Genomic DNA, 13098 nt, shown 5'->3' with positions numbered 1-13098 from the left:
GTCTTCCTTCCTTTCACCCTAGGCCCCTCCTCATCCTGAAGCAGCTATCTTTTTTTTTTTTCTGAAGCAGCTATCTTTACTCCAAAACATGCTGCCTAAGTCCCCGTGTCCATTCCTCTCAGACATCTGTAAAATGTGCTTGCCGTTCTTCCTTTCGCTGTATATTTCTGGACAGCTGGGATAGTTTGCAATACCCTTCTTCTGTCCTCCTCACCGGCCCACACGTTAACCAAGAATTCATCAGAGGACTGGATTAAAGTTAAAAGTCCCTGAAACAGGTTCTTGTTCAACATGTCAGACACAGAACATGTATGTCTGCTCTTTGGTTGTCCTTCCTCCAGAAAGTCAAGTGTAAGTTGGCTGTCAGTGAATAAGCTTAAAAGAGCAGAGAATGGGAAAGGAGTTCCAGGGAGTTTTCATGTATGACAGGTTCTGGCCTTTGTGGGATCCCCAACTGTCCCCAAAGTGAAGCCTGGCAGTCTGCATGGGAGGAGTCTGCATGGGAGGAGGATATGTGGCCGGGGAACGAGAGCAGGACCCAGCGGCCAGCACCCCCACCCCTGGGGAATAATCCCTTCACTGCCAAATAGAAGCACCCCAGCCAACATCACCCCAGGAAAAGAAACCTGTAGCAGCAAAGAGACAGATGGAGACACAAAACCAAACACACAGTCCTGGAATAAATAGAAATGACTCGGGAGCAAACAGAATTTTAAGTATTCTAATTAGTATTCTCAGAAAGATTTGAGAAAACACTGAAACGAAAAAAATAAATAAAGATTGTACAAAGAGACGATAATCGAAGAAGGAAAGAATGCTGGGAAATAACATAACACGACGATCAAATAGAAACTTCAGTGGAAAGGATAAAAGATACAGTTTAAACGGATAACAGGAGGAAAAAACGGTAATAGGCACATAGCATTAGCCTCGTAAGGTCCCTTATCTGACTGGTGGGCATTTCAGACAGAAAATAAAAACAGAAAACAAAAGTGAAAAATTATCAAGGCAACAGAGACACTCCTGTTGCAAACTCCTGCTACATCTGTCTGTGTTCTTTGCCTGGAGAACTTTGCCAAGTTCTTCACAGCACCACCTCTTGAAGCCTGCTGGGAGCAGTGGGCCTGCTGGGCTTTTGAGGATTTTTGCAATTTTTAAGGGACGGGCTTTTTATTTTTCGGGAAAAATTTTGTTTTAAATCCTCTAAAATTACCTTGGAGGTACTCACTGTATCCGTCTTTCCTTAAAGTTTTCTAATGGTCCAAGATACTGCTGTCCCCACCACAGCCACCTCCTGCCCCCACGCCACCATCGCCACCACCTTAGGGCACCTCTCCTGCTGCCATGATCATCACCCCGGCTCTGACATGTATGCACGAGGCTTTGGTGCATGGCAACTTGGGAGAGGAAATGGGCGTAAACTTTTCATGATCTCTTTTATTTATTTCTTTATTTTTAGATTTGTTTGTTTATTTTAGAGACAGAGAGAGGGAGCGAGGCAGAGGAGGGGCAGAGGGAGAGCAAGAGTCATGGTGCAGGCTTCCCACTGAGTACAGAGCCTGGAACCCACAGAGTCGCTTGATCCCAGGACCCTGGGATCACAACCTGAGCCGGAAACAAGAGTTGGCCGTTTGACTGAGCCATCCAGGTGCCCCTCGTTATCTCTTTTAAAAAGGACTTAGTAAGCAACTGAATAGCTTAGAGAGGATTTCAGAAGAGAAGCTTTACTTAAGCGGTCAGATACACTCATTGACATCAATTCCACACACTTGCATTTATTTCTTAATATCTGTCCCAGTTTTCTTGAGCAACATTGGGCAAAACTAGCTGGGGCTACTATAAAAAACATATATATTCATATAGTAAAAATTAATTAAATATTTATAAACATTTATATATAAATATATACATTGATATTTATATATATTTAAAGATTTTATTTATTCATAAGAGACACAGAGAGAGAGGCAGAGACACAGGCAGAGGGAGAAGCAGGCTCCCCCTGGGGAGCCTGATGTGGGACTCAATCTTGGGACCCCAGGATCACGCCCTGAGCCAAAGGCAGACGCTTAATCACTAGACACCCAGGCGCCCCAGGGATACTATATATTTTAGGAAAAGAATGGTATTGTATATCTCTGTCTCCTTCTGTAAAATTAGTCTAGAATAGTGAAGTTTATAAAACATGTACAGAAAAATCATACATTTATGTCTTTTTAAGCATAAGGGGAGAAACATTTGTCCGTTAATTTCTAAAATGCTGTCGATTACAATAATCCTCTTTTCCCCGGTTCTGTCCTGATCTTGCTAAAAGTTGTCAAGAGAACAGACTAGCTCTGGTTTTTACTAATGTCAAGCCAAGAGTGTTAGAAAGCCACTGCTCTACATGGGCCAACGGTTTACTGGCCTAAAGACAGCTGGTCTTCAGATGACATTTGCTAACACTATTAAAAAGCATTGGCTCCAAGTATTTATGAGGGACCCTTCTGACATAATCATCATCAGTCACACACAGTTTTATGATCAGCAGCTTATGATGGGATCCTGTTGTTATGCGAATATTTACCAGTCCTGTCAATATGATTTACAAAAGGCTTCAAAAGGAATTGATTTTTAAATTGGTGATTTAAAAATATGATATATTGACCCCTCCTCATACACAAAAATACAAGTATTGTTGAAATTTAGGTGTGGTCAGAACCATAATGAGACGCCACTCTACACCTACTATAGTGGCTAAAAAAGATAAAACAAAATAGACAGACCTTACATAAGTGCTGACTGACCAGGACACAGAACTGTGATTTCCCTGCATCCCATGGGAATGCACGGTGGTACAGGCACTTTGGGAAATAGTCTAGCAGTTTCTTTAAAAAGTAAACATACTTACCATAGGACCCAGCCATTTTAGTCCTAGCTATTTACCCAAGCGAAGTGAAAAATTATGTCCAAACAAAAAATCCATAAGCACATTTATTTCATGTTAGCCCCAAAGAGGAAACCACCCAAATGTCCATGAAGTGGTGACTTCGGTAAACAAATTATGGCTTTTCCTTACATTGGGATACTACTCAATATAAAGAGGAATGAAGTCCTGATACATATGGCAAGGTGACCTTGCAAAATCATTATGCTAGCTGAAAGAAGCCAGACACAAAGGCTCACCCTGTATCATTCCACTTATAGGACATTCTGGAAAAGGCAAAACTGTGAGGGGTAGGAAAACAAATCCGTGGTTGCTGGGAGTCAGGTTGGCTATAAAGGGGCATAAGGGAATTTCCAGAGGGAGGGGGAGGTTGGTGGTGATAGAACAATTGTGGTCGTGGTTTTCGTGAGGGTATCAATTTGTCAAAATTCATAGAACTGCAGCCCTACAAAGAATATTTTTGTTATGCGTAGATTTTGCCTCAATGAGTTCAGTGCAATAATCAGAAGATAAATGAGAGTTTAAGATCTGTATATCCCTTCCTTGTATATGGAAGGATACAAATGAAAGCCAACAACCTCACTCTCCTGGTGGCGGAGACAGGTTAACTTCACTGCCAGCTTAAGATCAGGTAAAGGCTACGGTGTAACCATGGATACAAGCTATTATTTCCTTTTGTGTGAAATCTCTAATATTAAATGGTGACCCACACATACTGTAGGGGTAGACTCAGAAACAACCGGACAAAGTCACCCAAGGCTTTTTCAGCCTTAGGACCCCTGCCCGTAATGTTTTCCTCATGGACACAAGAGAAAACTCTGATGTCAGTGAAAATATCTTCCAGGGATTAAGAAGATGAAAGGGTGAAAACTTTCGGGCTAAACGTGAGGGCGATCCTGAACACGGTACACTGGATTCAAGACTGCTAAGACTGTATTTTCTTTTGTTTGTTACAGAAATAATTTCCTGCAGATCAGCTGCTAAAACAACAACATGTGGGAGGCTGACCTCTCCTCTGGCTGTTGACTTTCCTGTGAGATGGTGATTTTCTAATTAATAAAGTGGACAGGGGGCAGATTGAGAGTAAATTTTAAAAATCAGCAAAATTTTTTTGTGGTAGGCCTCAAATGAGCAAGGGGTGGTGATTTATTCCAAATGATTCTTTAAGGTAGGAGTGGACTCTTCAAGAGCACATGTTTTAGAATTCTGTTAAAGATGGTTGGTCACAGAGACTGTCGTGCATCCACCTAATAACCATTAAAAATTAAAATCATAGGGCAGCCCGGGTGGCTCAGCGGTTTAGCGCCGCCTTCAGCCCAGGGCATGATCCTGGAGACCGGGGATCGAGTCCCACGTCGGGCTCCCTGCATGGAGCCTGCTTCTCCCTCTGCCTGTGTCTCTGCCTCTCTCTCTCTCTCCTCTCTGTGTATTCTCATGAATAAATAAATAAAATCTTAAAAAAAAAAAGACAGGGAGATGAGAACATAATAGATGTCAATTTATACTGAACACGTCCATTTCTTTCTAAAGAGCAATCTTACTTCTTTAGGCCACGTTGGCTAAGTGAATGTGAGACTTGGTGGCATGGGAGATTATGCCGGGAAGTCAAATATTAAAAAGAAAGATAAGTAGGGGGCAGCCCAGGTGGCTCAGCGGTTTAGTGCTGCCTTCGGCCCAGGGCGTGATCCTGGAGACCAGGGATCGGATCGAGTCCCATGTCGGGCTCCCTGCAGGGAGCCTGCTTCTCCCTCTGCCTGTGTCTCTGCCTTTCTCTCTCTCTCCTCTCTGTGTATTCTCATGAATAAATAAATAAAATCTTTAAAAAAAATTAAAATCATAGCCCCTGCCGCTGAGTGAGTGCTTCCCACATCCTGGGAGGGGCTACACATGCCTCTGGGATGTCCCCTTGCTCTTTGCGGTCCAGGAACCCAGAGCTCCCCACAGGCTCCACGCTAGTTCTTGCCTCTCTGCTTCTGGCCATCATTTCTATGTTCAACAAATGTACTTACCTACCATGCATCTGTTTAGTGATTGAATTTAAATGTTGAAATCCTAGCCCCTTGGACCTCAGACTGTGATGTTATTTGGAAACAGAGTCTCTACAGGTCTGGTTAGTTCTGATGAGGTCGTAATGGAAGGGCATGGGCCCCTCAGTCCTAGACAAGCCATGTCCTTGTAAAAAGCAAAAATCTGTGGGGACACAACCAGCACCAGGGCTATGTGAAGACGAGAGCCGAAAGCAGGGTGACGTGTGGACAAGCCAAAGAACGCAGAGACTGCCAGCGACCCGCCGGGAGCCCGGGGACGGAACGCGGGACAGGTGCCACCTTCTTTGTCTTGCACGTCTCCCCTTCAGAATGGAGACGGGGAACTCCCGTTGCTCCAACCAAACCGCACGTGGAAACCGAATCTCACAGGACAAAAGTGTGTTTCCAACTGGCAAGGAGATTTTGCAAATGCACACCTCCTCCGAGGGGCTGCAGCTCTGCCAGGATTCAGGGTACTGCTCCTGCAGGGGGGAGGTCACCCCGCTCACCGGGACCCCGGCCTGGGCCCCTAGCATGCTCCCTCCTGCCTGCTGAGCCCACCCTCACCTCCCCAGACTTCTTTCCCATTTGGAGCTTCGACCCCTGTAGCAGTTTTACCACCTTTTAAAGCAAGGGGGGAGAAGGGGGCCAGGGGGGGTGCTGGTGATCTTTCCAGGCAAGAGGAAAAGAGGGACCACTGCACGTGGTGTGAGACAGAAGCCGCAGCCCGGGTCTGGCATCACGGACTCTGGGGGACACAGACAGATAGACTGGCCTCCTGGCAGGGACGCCGACGCGCACCCAATGTCGGGGCATCTGGACACCCCCAGGGGGCCTCGCACAGCAGCTGTTATACTGATTTCCCAGCGCAGGGACCCGCGCGGCGGCTGTGATGACGTCTTCCTGGCTGGCTCTGACCCCTGAATCACACTGATTTGTCTCACACACACTGCGAACATCAACCAGTTAGGATTCCAAGCCAAGACTCAAAAATTGCTTTAAAATGGCAGGAGATGGCTAAGACATAATTTCGGCGACTTGGTCATTAACTTGTTTATAACCCAGTGTGTGCCCTTTTTTTTGTTTTAAGCATCCTTTCCTCTCAATTATTTTTCCCTGCTTGGCTAATGTTTCTGTAGCGGTTACCTCTAATCATTAAGACACTTTTGCAGGCAATTCATGCTCCCGATCTTAGAGGGCAGCCGAAATGGATGGGCGAATTAAAACGACATCCTAACTTACTATATAGCCGTCCATCGTTCTATTTACATTGCCCTTGTTTCAATAAAAATGAAATTTTTCCCACCCCAGAAAAGAGTGCTTAGGTTCGTACATTCGCAGGGGTAATATAAAATACCTACGTGTGACGATGATTTATGCTGTGTCGTTCTAGGGTGACTCGGGCCCTCAGACCCCTCAAATCTGTCGCACACCGCTTGATGTTTTCAGATCTCCATCCTGCTACGAGTCGAGTCGGATTCTATTCCCACCTGCTGTGCTCAGGCATCATCCCCGCCACCGTGCTCCCTCTCCTTCCTCCGATGCCCTGCAGCTCCCGTCCCTTCCTGACAGTTTCCACAGGCACGTCTCTAACTTCAGTGTGTGAGGCTGAGGCTGAAGTCTGGCCCTCCTCCACGAGGGCAGAGACACCACCTTGTTTCTAAAGTCGCCCCCCCTTCCCCAATCCTGGCCTTGGTCCATCCAGTCCACCAGCGCCGTGTCTTAAACAGGCACCTAGAGTGTCCATGAAACCCGACGAGACCCTAAGCATAATCCAGAAGCCAAAGCAATAGAGCTTACGTTTACCCTGAGCTTGGAAACAAGCTCCCTGCGCTTTTGTAAAACCCGCTGGCGTGCTTTGAACCTTAAAAGTCCTCAGAGGGCAAAATACACTTGCTTCATGATCCGCAAGTATTTTCTGGCCCTTTGCCATGAGGCTAAATTCCATGCACAAACCTCTCAAGCACCTCGATTCTCTCCCTCGGCTTCCTGCCTCGAGGGTGTATTTCTTCGACATATTTCTTTAGCTTGATGTTTCTCCAGAATGTGCCCTTCTGCAGCCATTAGCCCTTCCCTGTCCTTAAGACCTAGCATCTGGTCGTCCTCTCTTCTCCTTCACCTTTTCCTGGCAAAATAGCTGCCATTTCACTTCCACTTAATATACGTGTCCATTTCCCTCAGACCAAAGAGAAAGAAAGAAAGAAAGAAAGAAAGAAAGAAAGAAAGAAAGAAAGAAAGAAAGAGAAGAAAGATCCGGGCCCAGGTACCTGCTGCATGCCTTGCATGGTTTGCTGCAGGAACTGGAGCTGCTGGTCCTTGGTGACGGTTTCCTCCGTTCGAAAAAGCTGTTCTTTCTCTTGTTTCAGCAGCTCCACCTCATTCCTGTAGGCATCCAGCTGCCAACGGAGACTGTCATTCTCCTCCTTGAGAGCGTAGGCCTGGGCGGCCAGGGCTGGAAGGCAAACGGGACAGGGTCACCTCAGTCACTTTCCTGCTTAGACAGATGGGGTGGAGACCCTTCATGGGAAGGGGAGTCTCTCACCCAAGCCCTTACTGTCCGTGTGGGCCTGGGAACGAAACCCCAACACCGGGCCCCGGGGCTCTTTAGTCTGCAGTTGCTGAGCATCAGTGGCTTTTGCAATTTTTTTTTTTTTTTGTCTATTCTGTTTATCCTGGAGGAATGTTGCTCGTTGAGCACAGGAGTGATTCCTTCCAGAATCCTGTCTCTTGACAACTCTGCCCCAGTCCCGGGCACCCTCTCAGAAGTCGCTAGGCGGTGACAGCACTGATCATTCCAGGCAGCAGCCGTAGCCACCACTGCTACCGTCCTGCCTCTTTCCGCAGGCTTGTTCGGCCGCCCGGGGGGCCTACTTTCTCTCAAATAACCAGCCGTGCCACAGGCTGAGGCCTGCAGCCGCGTCCCAAGGGAGAGAGGGCTCGACAGGCACCCACCCCCCTGCCCCCAGCTGCTGGGACAAATCGCACAGCTTGGGCGCTCCCTCCTATCAGAACAGTGAATTCGGTTCCATCTGTTTCAGCAACAGATGAAAAGTCTGCTTCCCTACAGGGCCGACTGGTTCCTCTAATTCTCCTTCCTGAAACCTAAAACTCTACGTGCGGGTTCAGGCCTCACTCACATCTCCATCTTACCGGGATGCTGGGACCGTTACCTCTGGGTCTTCTACGTCTCAAAGCTTCGAGAACAGCAGAGACTGAATGAAAGAGGAGAGGGACTGGCACGGGACCCCGCTGAGGATGCCTTCTGGCCCACCGCATCGGGGCCTCCGCCCTGATGATAGTGGCCTGCTGGGCACCCCGCATGTGACAGGCCCTGATCCCAGAGCTTCGTGTGGGCCAAGTCACTTCGTCCCCCTGCAAGCCTGGGGTGTGGGTGCTGCTCCTAACCCCCCTCTTTACAGATGACAGGAGTGATGCACAGAGAAGTTAGAGGCCTTCTTGCATCCCACAAAGTAGTATGAACGGTCTTGGGGCGCCCTGGGTGGCTCAGTCGGCTAAGCATCTGACTCTTGGTTTCGGCTCAGGTCAGGATTTCCTGGGTTGTGGGATCGAGCCCTATGTCAGGCTCCTTGCTCAGCAGGGAGTCTGCTTGCAGATTCTCTCCCTCTGCCCCTACCCTCATTCTCTTTAAAATAAATAAATCAATCCTTTTTTTTTTTTTTTAAAGTAGGATGAACAGTCTTCAAACCTAGTCTTCTGGGCCGTCCTGCTAGTCCAGATGCTACTTAGTTCTCACCAGACCATTTGAAGCTACGCTCAGATTCTCTCTTCCCCTCTCCTACCAGTTTCCCGCACTTTCTGCAACTCCCCTGCCCCAATGGCAAATTTATACTCTACTTTGATTAAGTGAGATGAAACCGGAAGAGCATTTCAAGACTCATCAGAAACATCTTCAAGGAAGTGGCTTCCGGTTAGTCAGGGCGGGATGTGAGGCCCTACTGTTCAGCAGGTGCTCAGTACGCGCTCGCTTCCACCTCTCACCCCACCCCACCCTGGGAGCCAATCAGAGAGCACTGGAGGTCAGCCTCCTGGAGGTTTTCCCTTCACGTTACAGCTCGCTGATAACAAACCTTTACAGAGGTGCCCCCAGCGAATTCCATCCTCAAATATCAAACATCAAATTATGTTAATAATAGTTTTATAGTTGAGCGGTTTGTGGTATTCCGCTTTGCAAAATGATTACGTGTAGTACACACGGAAATACTAATCAAATAGAACATGCAATTAGCCAGAAAATTCCCTACCTTGAACCATTAGGGATCAATTAGTCAACAGGCCGTTACTGCACATGTGGTCTGTGCCCAGGCCTGTCTGGGCATCTTGGATCATAAAAGAAGAAGCCAGAATATGTCTCTTCTCTCAAGCAGCTCAGAATATATCACAGAAGCCGACACTTTGGAAGAGAAACGAACGCATTCCAGGGAAGGGGGAACAGCCTGGTGCCTGGCATGTAGTAGGCGCTTAGTGGATGTTGGCTGAATGAGCAAATAAATGAGCAGCTCGGTGTCGAGGGAATACATCCTGTAGGAGCTCTGAGAAGAGCAAGGAAAACGAATAATAAAAGAGGGCTTCAGAGGCTGGAAGCCCAAGAATTGGGGAAGGATGTCTCTGTCCTCTGTCTGGAGCAAGAGCATAAGCAAACACCCAGGGAGGAGAATTGAAAGGGAGACTATTTGGGGCAGGAAGGAGAGAAGCTGGACCAAATAGGCAGATTGGAGTCTGGAGGCAGTGAGAGAAAGGTGAGCCATGTCAGGTGAGGCGATGGAGACTCAGAAGTCAGGCTAGAGGGTCAGAGTCAGCACGGCAGCCAGAGGAGAACCACCCCAGGTGCCTGGGCAGTGGGGCCACACAATGAAATTGGTGATTTACCATTTCAGATTAGTTTGGCAATGGTGCGTGGAATGAACTGGAGGCTGGAGAGAATGAACGAAGGAGATTTTATTTGGTGTGAATGTGTGTGCAAAACCAAGGAGCAGCCAATTTTACAGTTTTCGGGGACTTACTCATAAACTCAGAAATGACCCAGGGTATATAGCCAGGAGCATGAGCTAGTGCTTTCTAACGCTGCACATCCCAACATCATGTCCACACCCCGAGACACCAACTCCTGACAACTCAGTTTACCAATCCACAAGCAAATGGTTACGAGGCATCGTTTGAGAAGGATGCTGTAATAGGGCAAAATTACAGAAAATGCAAATGATGGAAAAAGTGTTGGCACTACAGAAGCACATTACTACATTTAGTAGCATTCAAAGACACTTAAGTCATTTCCTTAGGAAGCTCTATTTGGCCCTTTTTCAATTTAGAGTGGCATTTTTATTATCATAACTGATAGCAGGTGTTTGTGAAGAAATCGATTAGTATGCAGGGATGGAAATTACATTTTCCAAATGAATTGCATAGTCTGCAAGATACGCTGAAATCTGTGTAGCAAAATGCAAGCAGCTATAAAGCATGTGCCAGCAACATTATTTAAATAAATTATCTGAACATAAATACATATAGGAAAGTGCACCATCTATTATTTCATGGGCTCTCTTAGAAGCCTATGGAATGGTACTGCTGACAGTTCTTATTCTTGGCTGAGCCGAGTGACCACTGTTTCTGCCAAGTAAGAGACAATGCTGTTTGCATTTCTGAAATAGGAATGTGATATTATATTGAAAAAAACACAAAAAACCCCCACAAAAAACCCCACCCCAGCATCTATAACTCTATCCACCCCCCAAATCAATACCATAGCCAATCTCATCAACGTTTTTATAACTGAGGCATATAACTAATTTACATTCCCGATTAAATGATTTCAAGCTTGATATTTGTGGGGAAAAAAAATGGTTACTCATGTGGCAGCAAAGTGGTTATTTCTAAAGGGTGAGAAATTGTATATTGACTCCACTTAACTTCAGGCCACCTGTTTGTAAACATTATTCAATATCATGCTGCAGCCCTGAATGCACCCTTCAGATGAGGCTTCCTGGAACATGCTACATCTATATCATGTTTCTAAAAGAAACAAAATCCTGATAATTCCTAACTTAATATCACTTTTTCAGTATATTAAAAATTCAGAAACTTGAAAGTTCCACTCTTCTGTTTCTCTCTCTCTCTCTCTCTCTCTCTCCCTTTTTTTTACTCTTTAGCTCTTTCTGGGACACTGTATTAAACAGTTTTGAAAAATGTATAATCAAGCTTCCATGATAAAATTTACCCTTGAGAGACCGCATAACAAATTCACTATTCAAATAAGCGTAGGGATTAAAAAACTACAGTATGCATCTTTTTGTAAGAATCCCTGAGGAGTGCACCATGTTCCAATAAATGGAATATTTAGCTAAGAGCCACATGTGGATTACCAATTTTCAATAATAATAATAATAATAATAAAGAATACAATAAGACTTCAAATGCAAATGACGCTTCTGAATATAATGAAATCTTCCTTCAGTGATTCTATGGGTGCTCCCAAATCTAGTGGTACCTCTGGATTATCATTGGTTCATTCACCAACCAACAGATTATTGTGAAGCTCTGGACAAGAAGCTGTGGCATGGAGCACTTGGCTGGCCCAGTCAGTTAAGCTTCTGACTCTTGATTTCGGCTCAAGTCATGATCTTAGGATCCTGGGATCAAGCCCAGAGCCCTCTTTGTCAGGCTCTGCACTCAGCAGGGAGTCTGCTTGAAATTCTCTCCCTCTCCCTCCACCCCTCTCCCCTGCGGACGAGAACTCCTTTAAATAAATTAATCTTTAAAAGAAAAAAGAAGGGATCCCTGGGTGGCGCAGCGGTTTGGCGCCTGCCTTTGGCCCAGGGCGCGATCCTGGAGACCCGGGATCGAATCTCACGTCGGGCTCCCGGTGCATGGAGCCTGCGTCTCCCTCTGCCTGTGTCTCTGCCTCTCTCTCTCTCTCTCTCTCTGTGTGTGACTATCATAAATTAAAAAAAAAAAAAAAAAAAAGAAAGAAACCTGCCTATTAAAAAAAAAAAATAAAAGAAAAAAGAAAGAAAGAAAGAAGCTGTGGCATACACAAGGGGAAGGCCAGTGCAGTCGTTCATTTATACTTGCTCGAGACCTCGGAAAACTTCTGTTACTGGGATTTTCTGGTTGGATTTAAAATGAAATAACAGCATAAGAAAAACTTTGCTAACCAAGATTAAATTGCATTTCAAAAATTAGCACTGGACTGCTAAAATTACCAAAGTGACATTAGTGCAGGAAAATTGATCCAGAGACGAAATTGCTCAGCTGAAAGATGAGGTTTAAAGGTATTAGCAGCAGCTTGCTGTACCCTTTACTAGATTCTACATTAACCATTATTCTTTATATTAATTATGGCCGAAGTGACCTCTTCATGTCTCCCGTATTAACTTACTGGGTTTCCATGGGAACAGATAGTGGCACGCTTAACTTCTTTAAGTAAATAATCTGGTGAAAGCCTTGAAATCTCTCTCTTACCGGCCTGAGCCAGCCTCGGAAAAATAATTAGCACTATATGAAGAATGTAAGTTATTTTGGGTTATGTCCCAATAAGCTGACGGTATGTTAATATCTTTTTCATGCTCAGGCAAGATGTAACTAAATAATAAAACACTTTCACATATTATTTCTAACACCATCTGGATTTCTCAAGAACTACTCATCGTCACGTCTTTGGGGGAACCCTGTGTTTTAACAGTCCCCCCACACCCCCACCGTCAGATGTCCTCCTGGAATGTGGGGAGGGTGCCACTCCAGTGTGTGCTCCTTTCCCACAGCCGGAGTCTTGTCCAAGGATTTCATCAGCTGCTGCCCAGATAGGCAGTTGTGCTGAAAGGTCCAGAACACAGGATGATGGGGATGGATCCAAGACCCAGGAGACATCCCCAGGGTGTCTGTGGCCTACCAGCCCCCCCTGGGCTGGTGACTTAGCTCCTCCTTAGGCTCCATCAGGCCACTTTTTTTTTTGCAGGCCGCCTACAGGGCAGGGCCAGAGGGTTGGGGGGTGGGGAGCTTGCTTTTCTGTGGTAGGAACTTCACACTGTGTATCTGAACTCAATGCTTTGCTCGGTGCAGCACGGTTCCTGAGATGCCTGCCGCAGAGGCCACCACAGGGCTCCCCAATGGGGGCCCGAGGGAGTGGTGTGT

At 46.1% G+C, this 13098-nt stretch overlaps 1 protein-coding gene across 10 annotated transcripts in view; it reads right to left on the bottom strand.

Annotated features, from left to right (window-relative positions):
* ENOX1 (ecto-NOX disulfide-thiol exchanger 1) overlaps window positions 1-13098 on the bottom strand; it is a 551124-nt gene that overhangs the window by 84231 nt on the left and 453795 nt on the right. For all 10 annotated transcript variants that reach the window (XM_025478196.3, XM_025478197.3, XM_035704332.2 and 7 more), the window contains one exon: window positions 7221-7405. In XM_025478196.3, the coding sequence (XP_025333981.1) occupies window positions 7221-7405 (185 nt within the window). The remainder of the gene's footprint in view (window positions 1-7220; window positions 7406-13098) is intronic.

This window comes from Canis lupus, chromosome 22 (genome assembly GCF_003254725.2).
Source record: "Canis lupus dingo isolate Sandy chromosome 22, ASM325472v2, whole genome shotgun sequence".
Classification (NCBI taxonomy): Eukaryota; Metazoa; Chordata; class Mammalia; order Carnivora; family Canidae; genus Canis; species Canis lupus.
The sequence above is the reverse complement of the archived record's forward strand: the minus strand, read 5'-3'. Positions and strand labels throughout refer to the sequence as shown.